General features: G+C 43.0%; 2 protein-coding genes across 6 annotated transcripts; both read left to right on the top strand.

Annotated features, from left to right (window-relative positions):
• The first annotated feature begins 5,406 nt into the window (after nt 1-5,406).
• Nucleotides 5,407-9,580, top strand: Pcna (proliferating cell nuclear antigen). Its single transcript, XM_013112270.3, has 6 exons — nt 5,407-5,784; nt 6,506-6,603; nt 6,755-6,822; nt 7,148-7,342; nt 8,985-9,108; nt 9,197-9,580. Exons 1-6 carry the CDS (start codon nt 5,564-5,566, stop codon nt 9,274-9,276), a joined length of 786 nt encoding a protein of 261 aa, XP_012967724.1. The 5' UTR covers nt 5,407-5,563; the 3' UTR covers nt 9,277-9,580.
• Nucleotides 9,581-11,387: 1,807 nt separating this feature from the next.
• Tmem230 (transmembrane protein 230) lies at nt 11,388-17,543 on the top strand. 5 transcript variants are annotated; one of them, XM_040746340.1, is made up of 5 exons: nt 11,388-11,550; nt 12,772-12,870; nt 13,503-13,621; nt 15,478-15,600; nt 16,980-17,543. In XM_040746340.1, the coding sequence occupies exons 3-5, from the start codon at nt 13,523-13,525 to the stop codon at nt 17,226-17,228; spliced, it is 471 nt and encodes a 156-aa protein (XP_040602274.1). In that variant the 5' UTR covers nt 11,388-11,550; nt 12,772-12,870; nt 13,503-13,522; the 3' UTR covers nt 17,229-17,543. The 5 variants fall into 5 exon arrangements, with proteins under 5 accessions (XP_040602274.1, XP_040602272.1, XP_040602275.1 ...); XM_040746338.1 differs by having other exon boundaries at nt 11,388-11,634; XM_040746342.1 differs by having other exon boundaries at nt 11,391-11,634; nt 16,925-17,255.
• Nucleotides 17,544-17,920: the final 377 nt, after the last annotated feature.

Below are 17,920 nucleotides of genomic sequence, written 5' to 3'. Positions count from 1 at the left end.
GATACTCCAAGGACACACCTAATAGTGCTACTCCCTATTAGCTTATGCAGGTCAAATTCATTGAAACTATCACATTCTGAAATAATTTCTTCCAGGACTCACACATTTTGTAAATTTTTTTAAAGGTTTTTATTTATTCATTACTTATACAGTATTCTGCCTGCATGTACACTTGCACACCAGAAGAGGGCACCAGATCTCATCGCAGGTGGTTGTGAGTCACCATGTGGTTGCCTGGAATTGAACTCAGGATCTCAGTTGCTTTTAAACCTCTGAGCCATCTCTCCAGCCCGTACATTTTTTTTTTAATAGATTTACTTTATTTCATGTGTATGGGCCTGATAACTGCAGAGGTCAAAACCAGAAAAAGGCATTAGGAACTGTGCTAGCTTGCTAGAGGACCTGTGTCATACCCCAGTACCAAAAAATAAAATGAAAACTTCTTTACACTAAATTAATGTCACTCCAGAATTGACTGGCTTCCAGAACCCAACTAAGCAGGTTCTGAGAATTTGGGCTCACAATGCAATCAAACAGCATTTTCAGAAAATCATAGTTGTGAACTAGAAAACAATTTAGCAGGATACAACTTAGTCAATCAACTAGTAATTAGCTGTAGCAGCAATACAGTGTAGCTGAACTAGCAAATTGTTCACAGCTTTATTAGCTCATTGGATACGGGACATTTGATAACCAGCCAAAGCTGCTTCCTCTGTTACACTGTGTATTGGTTTGGTCTCTTGGGCTCAGTACAGATGCCTAGTCCAAATCTAAAGCTCCAACAGAATGTTCTTAAGTCAGGTGTAATGGTTCAGGCCTCTTATCCTAGCACTCGGGAGGCTAAAACTGGGGGATTAGTGCAAGTCTGAGGCCATTCTGGACTACACAGTAAGTTCCAAGCCAAGCCAGAGTTAAGAACCTGACTCAAATAATAAAAACTAACAGAAAAAAAAAAGATTTCAATTACATTCTGAACCATGAAAACCTCAACTGTACTCACCAATACAGTATTTTTAGGAATATTGCTTTTGGTCTTTGGTTGTTTTTGTTGTTTGTTTTGTTTTTTGAGACAGGTTTTCTCTATCTGCCTCTGCCTTCCATGTGCTGGGGTTAAAGGCATGAACCACCATCAACCTGCAGGAATATTATTTGCAAAGGAAAAGAGATTTTAAGAAAACCTGGTTGGTGGTGAGGCAGAGGCAAAGGCAGATAGATCTCTGTGAGTTCAAGGCTAGCCTGGACTACAGAGCAAGTTCCAGGACAGTCAAGGCTGTTACAAAGAGAAACCTTGTCTCAAAAGATGACAGAGACAAGAGACAGAGAGACAGAGACAGAGAGGCCCAAGAAAAGAAAATCTTCACAAACATATGTAGCTATATTACAGGGTTTTATTTTTGTTTGTGGTGCTGGAGATCTAACCCAAAGTCCTAAACAGAGAGAGACAGACAGAGAGAGAGAGAGAGAGAGAGAGAGAGAGAGAGAGAGAGAGAGAGAGAGAGAGAGAGAGAGAGAGAGAGAGAGAGAGGAAGAGAGAGAGAGAGACATACAAGCCCCACCCTATGTTATGTTTTGATATATGAAGGAATAATTGAGGCTGCCCAGACTGCATAGCAGGTCTGGTACCTGAGTTCTAACCCGGAAACCCCCATGGTGGAGGAACAGAGCTGCCTCTTGCAAGTTTTCCTCTGACCTCCATCTACAGCTGAGACATACATGCACCACATATAAATTTCTTTTATTTATACATAAAGCAAAAAAGTGTCAGTATCAAAACTTACAAATGAGTCAGGCAGTGGTAACGCACCCTTTTAATTCCATCATTTTCGAGGCAGAAGCAGATGGATCTCAGTAAGTCCGAGGTCAGACTGGTCTACGGTTCTAGGACAGCCAGGACTGTTACACAGAGAAACCCTGTCTCAAAAAACAAAAACAAACAAAAAAATAAACCCAAAACAAAAAAGCAATCAAACTTTACAAATGAATGACAGGGACTTGGAAGAAAGTCCAGAGATAACAGAGTTCTCTTAAAATTTTTATTTTACGTATTTGCCTACAAGTATATATGTATACCACATGCATGCCTGGTGTTTTGGAGCCTAGAAGAGGGTGTGAAGTTCCCTAGAAGTATAGTTACAGAGGTTTATAAACTTCCATGTTGGTGCTGGGAACTGAACTCAAATTCTTTGCAAGAGCAGCCAGTGCTCTTAAACCACTGAGCCATCCCTCCAGCCTTAGATTGGCACTTGAGTTGCTTCATCAATGCCCTTTAACAAAGCAGAGTGTGCCGGGCGTTGGTGGCGCACGCCTTTAATCCCAGCACTTGGGAGGCAGAGGCAGGCAGATCTCTGTGAGTTCGAGGCCAGCCTGGTCTACAAGAGCTAGTTCCAGGACAGCCTCCAAAGCCACAGAGAAACCCTGTCTCGAAAAACCAAAAAAAAAAAAAAACAAAAAAAACAAAGCAGAGTGTAATACATTAAAAAGAGAATAGCAGCAACTGAGTGAGAAACCCTGAATGTAAGAATGCAAGCAAACAGTGCAAACACACTCTCTCTTGTGACTGTGGCTCATGCTGGGGCCTGCTGCATAGGTCAGGCCAGCACTCTCCCACTATATACTCTAGCTCCCATGTTTTTCTACAAATGTTCTCACAAGAGTATATATGATTTAAAGGGGGAGCTGCAAACATAATAGTGCTTTATTTTGGGGAGGGGGTCGAGACAGGGTTTTTCTGTGGCTTTGGAGGCTGTCCTGGAACTAGCTCTTGTAGACCAGGCTGGTCTCCAACTACAGAGATCATCCTGCCTCTGCCTCCCTAGTGCTGGGATTAAAGGCAAGCACCACCACTGCCTGGCTATAATAGTGCTTTTTAGTCATTAAAAAAGTGAAATTTTATATGATAGAGCACTGTATGGTAGTTTTCCTCTTTTGTGCTGCATAAAATGATGGTACATCATATAAGCTGACATAAATCTCGGGCCAGAGAGATGGCTCAGTGATTAGGAGTCTTCCATGGGACCCAGGCTTGACTCCTAGCACCCACAAGGCAGCTCACAACCATCTGTATCTCCTATCCTAAGGGATCCAATGCTGTCTTCTGACTTCCAAGGGAACCAGGCAAGTACACAGTGCACAAACATGTCGCTGGGCGGTGGTGGCGCACACCTTTAATCCCAGCACTCGGGAGGTAGAGGCAGGCGGATCTCTGTGAGTTCGAGGCCAGCCTGGCCTACAAAGTGAGTTCCAGGACAGCCTCCAAAGCTACAGAGAAACCCTGTCACGAAAAACCAAAAAAAAAAAAAAAAAAAAAAAAAAAAAATCAAATTGTCAGGCAGGCAGTGATGGTACACACTTTTAGTCCCAGCACTCATGAGACAGAGGCAGGCAGATCTGTGAGTTTGAGGCCAGCCCGGTATAAAGCTACACAGAGAAACCAACTTGAAAAAAACAAATAAGTAAACAAACAAACAAATAAATCAAATTGTCACCCTGCAAGCTCCAGTACAGTACAATCAGGGAACATAGAGATAGCCAATCTCAAAAAAAAAAAAAAAAAAAAAAAAAGAGAAATCCAACTGAGCATATCTTAATTCCAATAAAACAGACACTTCTAATAGCTTGGCCAGAGGGAGTAAATACATTAGGGAAAACTGGCATTTGGGGTCAAAATGGTCCAGAGTATTCTAGACTTAATAAATAAGTCCATATCTCATCATACCTGGACATATGGTTTAAAAAAAAAAAAAGCTGAGGAACTCTACAGACGAAGATATTAAAAGTAACTACAGTTAGGCTTGATGGCACAGGCTTGTAATCGCAGCCACTCCAGAGGCTGTGGTGTTGGACTATGAGTTCATGGCTGGACTGGACAACAGAGGGAGTTTGAGGCAGTCAGAACTGTTAGCAGACTGGGGTTGTCTTGCTAGATCTCCAAGACAGGAAAAGCAAAACAAATAAGATGTCCTAAAGAGAAAGGCTGTAAACATGGAAAGGAGAAACATACAAGACATGTGATTAATATCATCATATGTAAAATACTCCTTTTTTCCTTTTAGTGTCAGTCTTGGTAGATGGTCCAAGCTGACTTTGGATTCCAGGCACTCCCACCTCGGCCTTCCCAAGTGTTGGAAATACAGTTGTAAATCACTCTGATCAGCTAAAACATTCCTTTTAAGTTTTTGAAATTTTATAAACCTTATTATTTTCAAAACTTGCAAATAAATAAAAAACACACATCAGAAGTCTATACAACTCAATAAATTTCTATACAATCAAAAGAGGCACTTGAAATAGAAACTGGAATTTCACATTAACATTTTACACTTTTGGCATCAAATATATTTTATCCATCACCAAAAACAAAGCAAAGCGAAAAAACGTAATAGAAAACAATTAGCTCTACATCCGTTTGCAGCTGGTGTCCATTACCTGCTTTCAATTTCCCCCACACTTATAATCAACAGGAAAAAGCAATTTCAGTAGAACAAAATGCAGCCGCCCAAGCCGGGCTTTGGTGGCGCACGCCTTTAATCCCAGCGCTTGGGAGGCAGAGGCAGGCGGATCTCTGTGAGTTCGAGGCCAGCCTGGTCTACAAGAGCTAGTTCCAGGACAGTCTCCAAACACAGAGAAACCCTGTCTCGAAAAAAAAAAAATGCAAACGCCCAAGAACACATGCATTTTCACGAATGGGTACTGATTTTAACACCCGGCCTGATTTTAAAATGAGGTTATTGGTGCTTAGCGTCTAGACCCTGGGTTCGTCTCCAGCCTAGATGGGGTTCAGGCTGGGTTCATCTCTAGCCTAAAATTAAGATGAAAACACTTAATAACAGTCACAGACAGGAAAGTAAGGGAAACAGGTTTAACAGGAAACTAACAAATTAGGTGGCACCTACGGATTACGTATCTTAAGAGATAGTCATACTTTGGGATTCTTGGCAGAAGTGTTCACGGTAAGAAGGTATTCTTTAGTCTTTAGGGAGGAAAAGTTCAGAGCGCCGAACACTGAAGTGATAGGAAATTGGGGTTGAGATGTGGTGGCCTCTTCATTACTCGGTATTTCGCAGCGTTTTCACTTACGCAGTAGAAAAACGAAAGCGCTCTGTAGTGTTTGAAGCATGTATACTCTTCGGCTTAAGGCAGCAGCCCGGGCACAGCTCGGTTTGCACGTGACTTCCATTTCCGTGGCGCGGAAACGTCCCCGTACCGAAACAGCAGCCAAGCCTCCGCCACACAAGGGTGGGCCTACGCAGATCCCATAATGCCCCACGCCTCCACGCCCCTACGCCGCAGCTCCGCCTCTGTGTACGCGGCGGGGCGGGCCTTGCGCGGGACACGGATACGATTGGTCCTGAAGGGAAAGTGGGCGGGACAGCGCGGTGACGTCGAGACTCACGCGCACGGGAAGAGCGCGCGCCTAGGAAGCGGCAGCATTAAACGGTTGCGGGCGCAGCAAGTTGGTAGTCGTTCCCTGTGGGTCCTCGCTGCCGCTTCTGCATCGCGAGCCGGGAGACCTTAGCGGCCAGATCTCGCTCCTATCAGTCTCTAGCATCTAGTCGCCGCCACGATGTTCGAGGCTCGCCTAGTCCAGGGCTCCATCCTGAAGAAGGTGTTGGAGGCTCTCAAAGACCTCATCAACGAGGCCTGCTGGGACATCAGCTCGGGCGGCGTGAATCTGCAGAGCATGGACTCGTCGCACGTCTCCTTGGTGCAGCTCACTCTGCGCTCCGAAGGCTTCGACACATACCGCTGCGACCGCAACCTAGCCATGGGCGTGAACCTCACCAGGTGAGCGGGTGGCGGGAGCGGGGCCCTAGCCCTCCCGCCTCGGGTCTTGGCGGGGCTCCGGCTCCGAGCTCTCATTGGCTGACATGGTCATCCACGCCTTCTGATTGGTGTGTGGAGCCGGGGGCGGAGCCCAGGGAAGCGCGCGGTTCTGAAAAGCCCGCGCTGGCGACCGCGCGAACCCGCTGTTTCCGCGCCAAAGCCACAAAACGGGTGCCGGCGGGAAAATGCCAGTGTTGGAGATCAGCTCATTAAATGCCAGCAGCCTTTTTTAGTGGCACAGCTTTGTCCTGGCTAATTTTAGCTGCCTGTTAAACGTGTTGTAGTGAAAATGTGGTACTCTACACTTACAGGGACAATAGGCCTTTTCTAACCTTGCAGTCCAGAATCTCACTGCGCATCATTTGTGGGAAATTTTAACAGTCTTAGCTTTTAGCTTTTACAGATAAATGAATTTGCCACCGTATACGTTTTAAAAGATTTGTGAAAAGGCCAGACGTGATAGGGCACACTGGAAATCAAGGACATCCTGCTCAAAAAATGTTTCCTCGAATATTGCCTTTCAGTGGGTTTTAAGGATCACATTCCCGATAAGTTACTTCACCCCCTAAGGGGACTTGGGGTGCCCTTACCCTGGTTAATAAAGAGTTCCCCTGTCGGAGAGGGTGTAAAAATGTAGCTGTTGAACACATGGTGTTGATAAGCCCTGCGTCTTGTTTTCTAGCATGTCCAAAATACTAAAATGTGCTGGCAATGAAGACATCATTACACTAAGGGCTGAAGATAATGCTGATACCTTAGCGCTTGTATTTGAAGCACCAAGTAAGTTACACCTCTAAAACTCAGTTACACAAAGCAAAGTATGATGCTCTAATTCTCAAAGCTAAGAATATTAACAGAATTGTGGTGGCTGTAAAATTTTACACCATACATATGAACATGTGCTTCAGTAACATTTGCTTCCTTTTGTTAGATCAAGAGAAAGTTTCAGACTATGAAATGAAGTTAATGGACTTGGATGTTGAGCAGCTGGGAATCCCTGTGAGTATCTTGTTTTGACTGTATAGCCCTGGGTCCTAGAACTCAATCTGTAGACTCAACAGATCTGCCTGCCTCTGGCTCCACCTCCTCAGTGCTGGGAGAATATCTTGTTTTTGCTAGTGAATTTTGCCAAGATGTGATACCAGCTGATGCATGTTTCAAAGTGGGTAATTAGAATAAATGGCAATTTCACCAAGCAATGACAGTTTGAAATTAATTGCGTATTAAAGAAATCAGAAGTCTTGCCTTCTGAGTTCTCATTAAGATGCTCAAGAGAAAGTGAAGTAGTCTTCACACTTCTGACCTTTAACTTTGGGATTTACAGGAACAAGAGTACAGCTGTGTAGTAAAGATGCCTTCTGGTGAATTTGCGCGCATATGCCGAGACCTTAGCCACATTGGAGATGCTGTTGTAATATCCTGTGCAAAGGATGGGGTGAAGTTTTCTGCAAGTGGAGAGCTTGGAAATGGAAACATTAAGTTGTCACAAACAAGCAATGTTGATAAAGAGGAGGAAGCTGTAAGTAAAAGTTGTCTGCCTAGGCGGATCTCTGTGAGTTCAAGGCCAGCCTGGTCTACAAAGTGAGTTCCAGGACAGCCTCCAAAGCTACAGAGAAACCCTGTCTCGAAAAACCAAAAAAAAAAAAAAAGTTGTCTGCCTAGCTTTTTTGAGGTGGAGTCTGAGTAGACCAGACTGTCTGAACTCAGATCCACAGTCTGCACATGCTTTCACAGGTGGGATTAGAAAGCTAGGTGTCCCAGCTTTTGCTTCCTAGAAATGGCTGACACATAAACGAGGATTAACAAGTGAACAGAAGAAGATGGTTGGGGTTGTGAGTCTGTTGGGATCGGGTAGATCTTGTAGTAGCTGTATGTGTTGTTGGGCTTCCATGTGCTAGCCCATGTGATGGTGCAGAAGCGTTCTGAGCAAGGTTGAGTGGTGACAAGTTTGAAGTCCTCAAAAATGAGGAAGATATTCGGGAGTCAAAGGAAAATGCCTGGAAAGCCCTCATTCCAGCAGAAGATACTAGGTGTCTTTAATTCCTCAATCCCTGAGTCAAGACTTTCAGAAGTCAAATTTTTTTAATAATTATACTAAATTTTTAAAAGTTTTGCCAGATAGCCTGAGCATCAGATTCTAAATTGCAGACAGAAGTCTGAACTAAGTATGTTTTTTTTTTAAAGATTTTATTTATTTATTATGAATACAACATCCTGCCTCTATGTATGCCTGCAAGCCAGGAGAGGGCACCAGATCTCATTACTGATGGTTGTGAGCCACCATGTGGTTGCTGGGAATTGAACTCAGGACCTCTGGAAAAGCAGTCAGTGCTCTTAACCTCTGAGCCATCTCTCCAGCCCTGATTTTTTTTTTTTTTTTTTTTTTTTAGGGCTAAATGTGGTAAGATTCAGAGTGCTTCACAAAAAGTAATGTTATTTTCTTGTCTGCAACTTGTATAACTAAGGATTAGAACAGATTATATACACAACCCATAGGACTGGTTCTTAACCTTAATCTGTCTGCTGAATTTCTACTTCCCTGTAATCTTCAGATCATAAGACATTTAATTCATAAGTATTTTGTTTAAAGTATAAGCATTACCATAGCAAAGGAAATTAATTTTCAGTATTCATATGTTTACTATTTCATTAGTTTGGAGTTAAAAATTGATGCTGATAAAATGAAAATTCCCTTAGCTTGCATTCCACTTGTTGCTTCTTGTTACTGGAGTTGGTTATAAGCTGCTGGATGTGGGTACTGGAAACCAAACTTGGGTCTTGTGGAAGAGCATCGAGTATTAACTGCTGAGCCAGCTCTCCAGCCCTGGTTACTGTGGGGGTGGGACTTAGTTTTCTTCATTGAACCCATGACTTTACTCAACTAGTTAGCTAGCATTCCATTTCTTTTTCCTCTGTATAGATTCTTTGGAAGAGATTAGTGTTTGTAGTCTAGATAAGAACAGCACTTTCTTTGTGTTGGTTGCTTGGGGTATGGTTCTACAAGAGAGATAAGCTAAATAAGTTTCATTTCTTTATTTAGTCTTAACTTTTCATAAAATTCTCAAGTGATAGCTAAAGATTTTTGTTTTGTGCTGTATGTTAAGAACTAATGTATATGAGTTTCTTGACTTTGTTTATAGTGAGCCTGTTTTCTCCTCTAGGTAGCCATAGAGATGAATGAGCCAGTTCAGCTAACTTTTGCACTGAGGTACCTGAATTTTTTCACAAAAGCCACTCCACTGTCTCCTACAGTAACACTCAGTATGTCTGCAGATGTACCCCTTGGTAAGATCCTAAACTTAAATTTTAACATTGTTCCGTAGTATAGTAATACTATATTACTCCTCAGTAATTAACTTTTCCTGTCTTTCAGTTGTAGAGTATAAAATTTCTGACATGGGACACTTAAAGTATTATTTGGCTCCGAAGATTGAAGATGAAGAAGGATCTTAGGCATTGCTAGAATCTGAGAAAACCAAGCCTTTGAGAACTGCTTCTGAGATGCCAGCATGTTTTGAAGTCTTTTCTGTCACCGAATTTGTACCTGAGTACATATGTAGATATCTTCTGTAAATAACCTACTTTTTTCTCTCTATTCTCCACGATTTGTTTAAAGAATAAGCTCCAAAGTAAAAACTGGTTCTTTTAACATAAATATTTCTGCCTTAGAAATACTGGTGATTTTTATAAAGGATGTTGATGCTAAGTGCAGTTTCAAGAAGTTTTTCAATTTAAATAAAGTTAACTGAATCCAAAACTCAAATAACAGTGTCTTTAAAACACAACTACTTGAACTCTCAAAGAAATGTAAATGGGTTTTTGTTCTCTTCCATTTTAAAGCAGCCTGGAGTTAATACATCATGGAGATTTTTTTTTAATGTCTCACTTTAGACTGTGTGATTAGGTTATAGAAAAAATTTTTTTCTGGTATGAGTAGTCTTGCATGGGATGTAGCTTTTAAAATACTTTTAATTCCAGCACAGAGGCCAAGGAGTAGGTGGATCTCTTCCTAGGCTACTCAGGACTACTTAGACCTCAAATATATAAAGGCCTAATTTAAATTTTGTAGATGCTTGAGTCAAGCAAGAAGGGTTAAAAAAAACCTGTGGGCTTGAAGAAAAGTCATATTTACTATTTCATGTGTGGAGACTTTTGGTTTTTCGAGACAGGGTTTCTCTGTGGCTTTGGAGGCTGTCCTGGAACTCGTTTGGTAGTCCCGGCTGGTCTCGAACTCACAGAGATCCTCCTGCCTCTGCCTCCCGAGTGCTGGGATTAAGTGTGGAGACAATTTATAAGAATTGGTACACCCACCACGATGTGGCTTCCAGGGATTAAATGTGCTTCAGGCTTGGAGACAAGCACCTTCACTCAGTAAACATTGCTTGTCCAAACTACACCACACCCTGTCAGGTATTTTTATTATTTGAGACAGGGTTTCTTTGTAACAGCTCTGGCTGTCCTGGAACTTGCTCTGTAGACCAGGCTGGCCTCAAACTCCTCACAGGGACCCACCTGCCTCTGCCTCCCAAGTGCTGGGATTAAAGGTGTGTGCCACCACTACCCTGCATCTTTTCCGTTTTTTGTGTGCATGCATTTTCCAGGTGTGTGGGCATGCGTGAAGAAAATCTAGGTTGATGTAGGCAACCATTTTGTGTGTTTCTGTCTTACTGATGCTCAAACCCAGAGCTATAGAGCAAGTCTTGTCTGCTTCCAGGCTGGGTTTATGGGTGGCCACACTTCGGAGGGTTCTTAGATACAACGATGTCTCCATAGTTCCCAAGCTAGTTTTTCCATCGCTTTTTGGGGGGGGGTTTGGTTTTTCGAGACAGGGTTTCTCTGTGGCTTTGGAGGCTTTCCCATCGAATTTTGTGTTCAGCAGTTTGTAAAAGATAACAGCTTCAGTTGTTCTAGGAAGTGGTTGGTTAGAGCTCATACCCAGTAACTACTACTATTCAAAGCTTTGTGTCAACAGGTAGGGAAGGAATTGATTACAAATACACCTCGCTTGTAGAACTCTGGGGTGATGAACATGCTTTATGAAGACTGGTCAGTGTTCCACTGAGCATATTGTGTCTGGTCAGTAGGACCTGAGTGGGGTCTGATAGCCAGATAGGGAAACAAGGACAAGAATTTGGGGCTGAGAGTACTCTAGTGGGTACAGAACAGTGTCAGCATAGCGCTGGGTAGGGCAGGGGAAGCCCCACCCTCCGGATCTGGGGACTCTGCTGTGCACCGACTTGGCCATGATGGGTCTGGGCTGGAACCACATTAACAGCCTTGCCCTGGGTTAGATCGCGATGGGAGGGACTCTTAGGTTTCTACACACCATGTGGAGGTAGCAGGCCCAGGTCACCAACACCAGACCAAACTGGCGGCCCGCTAGGTATTCCCAGGACTCGGGAGGCAGAAGCAGGGGAAACACGGAACTCGAGGCCAGCCTGGTCCAGGACAGCCAGGGATACATGGGGGAACTGTCTAAAAACTGTCCAGCCTTACGCTACTTGGTGTGACGACGTAGCTTCCTGATGGCGCCATTTCCGGTGCGCCTCTTCGCACACCGCTTCCGGTGGGCTGGCGCTCTGACCGCCGTTGGCTGTTGGGCGAGCGGTGCTCGCGCGCCTAACGGAGAGCGGGACACCCTCTGCGGGTCGGGGTTTGGGAGCGCGCTCCCGGAAGCCAGCCGCGAGCCTCGCCCAGCCACCGAGGCTGCTTCCCGTAGCCAGTTTTGTTAGTGCTAAGTTCGCGTGGGTCCTGACCCGTGGGTGGCGACGGCGGAGGTCGGCGGGAGGCTGCCCACAGCGCCACGCGCAGGTGCTGGGGGCTGGAGGGGGGGTGGCCGAGGTTGCGGTGGGACCGGTAAAAAGCATAATAGAAACTTGGGCTGATGGTTTTTAGAATTGTCATTTAGGGCGTGGTGACTGCCTACTAGAATCCTTTGCTAAGAAAAGCGCAAGTCTTCCCCTCTCGCTCAGACTCTGCAACATTTTTGTTTTAATGCGACCTCCTAACTTTGTGGCATGTAATACAAATCAGGTGTGGTTTATTGCCTCAAAACTCCTGTTTATTGGTAGCTTGAACTTTTTCAGGTTGGAGGGATTAAGCATATAATGGGATGGTAACACCAAAAACCTGGTACTTAATGCAACTTCTTGATCCAACAGTTTTAGAAACGCAAGTGGATTTGCGTTGTTCCTTTTTAATACTCGGTTTCTGAACTAGAATGTAATGAACAAAAAGGCATTTGGCACCAATTTTGCATGCTAGTTACTTTAAGTCGACTGTAAATAGCAGTGTCTGGCACCTCACCAAGATCGAATAAATAAATACCACATACCATTATAGAGATGATGTGCAAAATACCAAACCAGTGAAGGCCTGGTTATTGAAATACTTAGTTATCTTCTTAAAAATAGACTTTTGCATTTACAATTCAAATACTTTTGCAATAAAAATCTGTTTACGGCTGGGTAGTGGTGATGGCACTCCTTTAATCCCAGCACCCGGGAGGCAGAGGCAGATGGATCTCTGTGAGTTCGAGGCCAGCCTGGTCTACAGAGCTAGTTCCAGAACAGCCAGGGTTGTTACACAGAGAAACCCTGTCTCAAAAACAAAAAAAAAACAACAAAAAAACCCCCCAGAAATCTGTTTACATAATTTTATGACTTTATAAAGAACTAAAAAATTTCAGTTGTGGTAGGGAAGAACTCTGGTCTTACTATGCAGCCCAAACTGGCTCCTCCCCCCTCTGTATACTCACACCTGTCCTCCCAAGTAGCCAATACTACAGTCACCTACTGCAGTACTGAGCTCAAATTTTATTTTTTTTTATTTAAATGTCATTGTTTTTAAATCTTACCTACTCTCGAATAATACAGTAGTTATGATTTTATTACTGCTGTCTGGTTTGAATAGTTTGAGTAAAACAGACTTTCAAATCCATTTTTCCAGGAGCTACATGATGTGGAAAGTAAAATCACTTGTTTGATGCTTGGGATGGGAGCAGAGAGGCAGGTGGCTCTGAAGTTTCTGGTGTGGTATTGATAGCCAGTAAGTTACCCACGTTGATAAGATTTTTCACATCACTTGCACTTAGGGTGATATCACATTTAGAATAGACAAAATACTGATGTGAATGTATTCCATTCCTTATCTCTCATTTCATAGCAAGCAAAAGGAGTTACTTAAAAATAAGTGCCTGAGAAAAGTTAAGGGGCAGACAGTACTTACTGTAAGGGAGGGTTGAAAATGTGAACATTGGCGAAGCGTTGGTGGCACACGCCTTTAATCCCAGCACTCGGGAGTCAGAGGCAGGCGGATCTCTGTGAGTTCGAGGACAGCCTGGTCTACAGAGTAGACAATACAGAGAAACCCTGTCTCAAAAAAACAACAACAACAAAAAAGTGAACTTTGGATTTGAGTCTTCACTCATCTCCACATGACTTGGGAAAAATTAGGCAGGAAACATTGGTAGCAAAGTAAACTGGATGTGATTCTTTGTGAAATGCCTTTGGTGTCATTCAGTGAAAACAAGCCAGATACTTAAAAGATGTGTGCTTCGTGTGTCCAAGAAGTATCAGGTCGTGAAGTTGCTCTTACTAGAACTCTAGTACACAGTATCTGATGTCTTTGCCTGTAATGTACTATTATTCCTATGGTCAGTAACAGTCTTTCCCTTTCAGATTAGCTGTGTCACCGTGTTATGATGCCATCTCGTACCAATCTGGCGACTGGGATCCCCAGTAGTAAAGTAAAATATTCAAGGCTTTCCAGCACAGACGATGGCTACATTGACCTTCAGGTAACACACTGAAAAAAATAGAAAAACATTTAGCTGTGTATCTGTTATTGGGACCAGCAAAAAGCAAACATATTTCCAAGACCCTTTCAGCCCCAGCTTGGAGAAGGGATCTTGACAAGGTGATTTTAAACAGTTCCAGGATTATCTGTTTCCAGTGTCAGTTGAAGTACTAAAGCCATGTAGCTACAGATTTTATTTAGCTTATCCAGAAAATAATCTTCTTTCCTGATGTCAGGAGATGCAGTTAGTTACAAATGCTCTTTATGGCAAACAGAAAGTAAACAAGTTTGTGTCCTCACCTGATCATTGCCTTCAGTAGGGTAACAGCTCCTTTTCCCCTTTCCCTTAGGATAGAGTATTCTAGGTGGAGCTTGAGCCAGAGGTCAAGTTGCAAGCAGAAACCCATTGTTTTAAATTAAATAAGTCTATTATTCTTTGAACTTATTTGAAAAAGAGTTAATAATAGCTTTGGAGTGCTTCCAAACACTTAACATCAGATTCAGTAATGAGCCAAACCTTAGAAGATTTGCCTCTAAACATTTTTTAAATGTTTTTAGTAGCATATCTTATTTTATATAATAATAGGTTTCATTGTGACATTTTCATGTGTTCGTGCTGTATTTAGCCTTAATCTGTCCCTGAATCTTAACCTTGACCTGAATTAACTCATAATGGAGTACTTTAAGAAAGCTGAAATTGGGGCTGGAGAGATGGCTCAGAGGTTAAGAGCATTGACTGCTCTTCCAGAGGCCCTGAGTTCAATTCCCAGCAACCACATGGTGGCTCATAGCCATCTGTAATGAGATCTGGTGTCCTCTTCTGGCTTGCAGACAGACATGGAGGCAGGATGTTGTATTCATAATAAATAAATAAATCTTTAAAAAAAAAAAAAAGAAAGCTGAAATTTAGACAGAGAGGTGACTCAACACTTAAGAGCATATACTGTTTTAGTGTTTTTAATATTTTGTATTTATATTTATGTATGAGTGTTTTGCTTTCATGTGCACCATGCATGTGCCTGGTGTTCAAAGATGGTCAAAAGCAGGCATTGATTCTTCTAGAATTGGAATTATAGATGGTTATGAGCCACCATGTGAGTACAGGAACCAAACCTGGAAAGTGTACTATGAATATACAGTATCCAAAGAGGCCAGAAGAGGGGGTCAGATCCTCTGGAAGTTACAGACTGAGTCACCATGTGGGTGCGGGAATTGAACTCAGGTCATCTAGAAGGCAAATGCTTTGACCCTGGAGCCATCTCTCCAGCCTAAAAGTACTGTTCTTGCAGAAAACCCAAGTTGGGTTCCCAGCAGCCTTGTCTGGTAGCTTACACTGCCTGTAACTGCAGCTCTTGGAGGATGCAGTTCCATTGGCTTACACAGACACCTGCACTCACATGCACATACCTGCACTCACATGCACATACCCCCACACAGACACATAATTAAAAAGAAAGTCAATCTTTACAAAGAAAAGAAAAACTGAAGTTCTGCTTTTAAACTTTGGACTGACTGCATGCTAGGTTACCTTTAATTCCAGAAGTCACCTTTTCACTTCTGCGTAGATAGCAGGGTGCTCACTCTGAAATTACTGCAGGTCACTACGACCTTCCGTGCACATGCGTGTTGTAAAGGCATGTCCAACAACTAGGAGACAGTAGTTTAAAGGGCTTTCCTTGGTTGTAACGAGGGGTCTGTGGAATAGCAGGAGCTTTGCCTCCTCGAGTCCCAGCTTTGCTGCACTGGCTGGTAGACGTACTTAAAGACACCTGAAACGTCCACTTTGGTTCTTAATCACCCTCTCTGCTTTAAAGTCATTGGGCTGGTATTTTAATAATGTTCTTTGTCTTCTTCCAGTTTAAGAAAAGCCCTCCTAAGATCCCTTATAAGGCCATTGCACTTGCCACCGTGCTGTTTTTGATTGGCACCTTGCTCATAATCATAGGCTCTCTCCTGCTATCGGGCTACATCAGCAAAGGGGTAAGCTAATGGACATGGGAGAATATGCCCTGGGTCTTTCTCCTGTGAGCCAGAAGTTGAGTAGATTCCACTAAAAAGATAGGGCGGGGTTTTGTTTAGGTGCTTTCCCCTTGAGCATGTTTCCGTCATGCCTGGAAGTAGGTGCTTACCAAGTATTGTTGTTAATTAAGGAACCAGGACGAGCCATAGAGCAGAAGCCATGGAGAGCATATTAATCATAGTTTATTATAGCCAGACCGAAAGGGGGGAGACAGACATGACAGAGAGAGAGAGGAAGATAAGAGAGAAGAGATGATGAGAGAGAGAAGACGAGAGTAAGTGGGCAGGGGTCTATCCTTTAAAGGGGTCCTTTGCACCTGCGTGTAGACTGGTTCTCATGGAACTCTGGGCTGGCCAGAGTGCCTGAGTGCATTCTGCCAGGTTACAGGGCAGGCCAGTGTAATGCCTGAACCTTTCAGGTATGACTTCTGATACAGGTTAGAATAATGTGACTGTGCCTGGCTTCCAGCTTCCAGACATGTACAATGCCATCGTTGTAGTTTTTACATCCATGTAGATATGCTGATCAGTGTCTGGGGAGAAGTCGTGAGTCGTGTGTAAGTATGTGGCCACTGCACCTTGTAATTGGGTTCCTTTCTCTGTTGGTGTGCTGAGTCCTGTTGAGTTTCAGTATTCAAAGCCTAAGTGGTGCTTGGTAGTTCTTTCCTGTGGATTATGTTTATGTATTCTGTGTCTTTTTTTTTTTTTTTTTTTTTTTTTTTTTTTGGGTTTTTCGAGACAGGGTTTCTCTGTGGCTTTGGAGGCTGTCCTGGAACTCGCTTTGTAGACCAGGCTGGCCTCGAACTCACAGAGATCCGCCTGCCTCTGCCTCCCGAGTGCTGGGATTAAAGGCGTGCGCCACCAGCGCCCGGCTTGTATTCTGTGTCTTAAGTTACACCAAACAGGTATTCTGATCATAATGCAGGTCCATTCTTAAATACCCTAGAAAAAAATGCAGTTCCTACTGTTGTTTTATAATTATAAAAAGCAAAAATTAAGCATCCAGTTGCTCAGATGATAGTTAAATAAAATTGTGGGACATGCATTTTGGGGAACTGTTACATGCCACTATATTTTAAGCAATATTTGGGGTATTTTTATTGTTATTTTTTAAGGCAGAGTTTCTCTATGCAGCTCTGGGTGTCCTAGAATTCACTGTGTAGACATGCCAAAGTCTTAATATGATCCCCATCACAGGAAAAAGAGGAGGTGACAATTTATGCTCAAAAAGAAGGGATACAAAGGTGTAGTTTATATGGTATTAATGTTTTTCTTCTGCCACCAGGGGGCAGACCGAGCCGTTCCTGTCCTCATCATTGGCATTTTGGTGTTCCTGCCAGGATTTTACCATTTGCGCATCGCCTACTATGCATCCAAAGGCTACCGGGGTTACTCCTATGATGACATTCCAGACTTTGATGACTAGCAGTCACCTCAGCCTTGAGAAGAGACACAGTGCACTTACTTTAAGACATCAAGCAGAAACTATGGCTAAGTCTGAGGAAATCTACAATTTGCAGATGTTTACCAAAACAATGGCCGGATTGTATGAGTCCTTTTCCAAAATGCTTATGCTTTTAATTAGCTAATTAGGACATGTTATGTTTTCATCTGCTGTCCCTGGCAAAGCTTGACAAGTTTTTCCACATGTGTATGCATCATGTACTAACTGTGAGGCTAATTGTCTGGGAAAGCAGGCTATTCTATAGTGGAAAGTGTTACCCTCTTTCGGGGTGAGCCTTCCTTTTGCCTTCTCGTCAGCTTGTTTTTGTAGCATATGAAAAATGTATTATGTCTAGTTTCTTATTACTAAGTAATTTATTTTTTAAAATATCTATCTTATCCCTTACACTCTCCTCTATCTTCACATTCTGGTAAAATTAAAGTATCTGTCTAATCCCGTATACTCTCCTCTACTTTCATATGCTGGTAAAACTATCTGTGATCCATCTGTAATAGACTTTTTTAAAAAATTGACAGCAACCTAGATTTTTTTTTTTTTTTTTTTTTTTTTTTTTTTTGGAGACAGGGATTCTCTGTGTAGCCTTGGCTGTCTTGTAACTTGCTCTATAGACCAGGTTGGCCTCGAACTCACAGTGATCCTCCTGCCTCTGCCTTCTGAGTGCTGTGATTAAAGGCATGCACCACTAACACCCCCACCCCCAGCTGACCTCAACCTACAATTTTAAATTACAAAGTAGGTTTTTCAAAATGTAAACTTCATTGGCTATGGGGTCACATGCTTGATACCAATGCTTGGGAAACAGAGGCAGGTGAACCT

This window comes from Mesocricetus auratus, unplaced genomic scaffold (genome assembly GCF_017639785.1).
Source record: "Mesocricetus auratus isolate SY011 unplaced genomic scaffold, BCM_Maur_2.0 Super-Scaffold_100004, whole genome shotgun sequence".
Taxonomy (NCBI): Eukaryota; Metazoa; Chordata; class Mammalia; order Rodentia; family Cricetidae; genus Mesocricetus; species Mesocricetus auratus.
The sequence above is the reverse complement of the archived record's forward strand: the minus strand, read 5'-3'. Positions and strand labels throughout refer to the sequence as shown.

What these genes read in the sequence shown, in the direction of transcription:
- Pcna (XM_013112270.3), top strand. Translation starts at nt 5,564, where the DNA reads ATGTTCGAGGCTCGCCTAGTCCAGGGCTCCATCCTGAAGAAGGTGTTG. An exon ending in TTGAGCAGCTGGGAATCCCT is followed by an intron (nt 6,823 to 7,147) that starts GTGAGTATCTTG and finishes TGGGATTTACAG; the next exon opens with GAACAAGAGTACAGCTGTGT. An exon ending in GTCTGCAGATGTACCCCTTG is followed by an intron (nt 9,109 to 9,196) that starts GTAAGATCCTAA and finishes CCTGTCTTTCAG; the next exon opens with TTGTAGAGTATAAAATTTCT.
- Tmem230 (XM_040746341.1), top strand. Translation starts at nt 13,523, where the DNA reads ATGATGCCATCTCGTACCAATCTGGCGACTGGGATCCCCAGTAGTAAA. An exon ending in ATGGCTACATTGACCTTCAG is followed by an intron (nt 13,622 to 15,477) that starts GTAACACACTGA and finishes GTCTTCTTCCAG; the next exon opens with TTTAAGAAAAGCCCTCCTAA. An exon ending in CGGGCTACATCAGCAAAGGG is followed by an intron (nt 15,601 to 16,979) that starts GTAAGCTAATGG and finishes TGTTCCTGCCAG; the next exon opens with GATTTTACCATTTGCGCATC.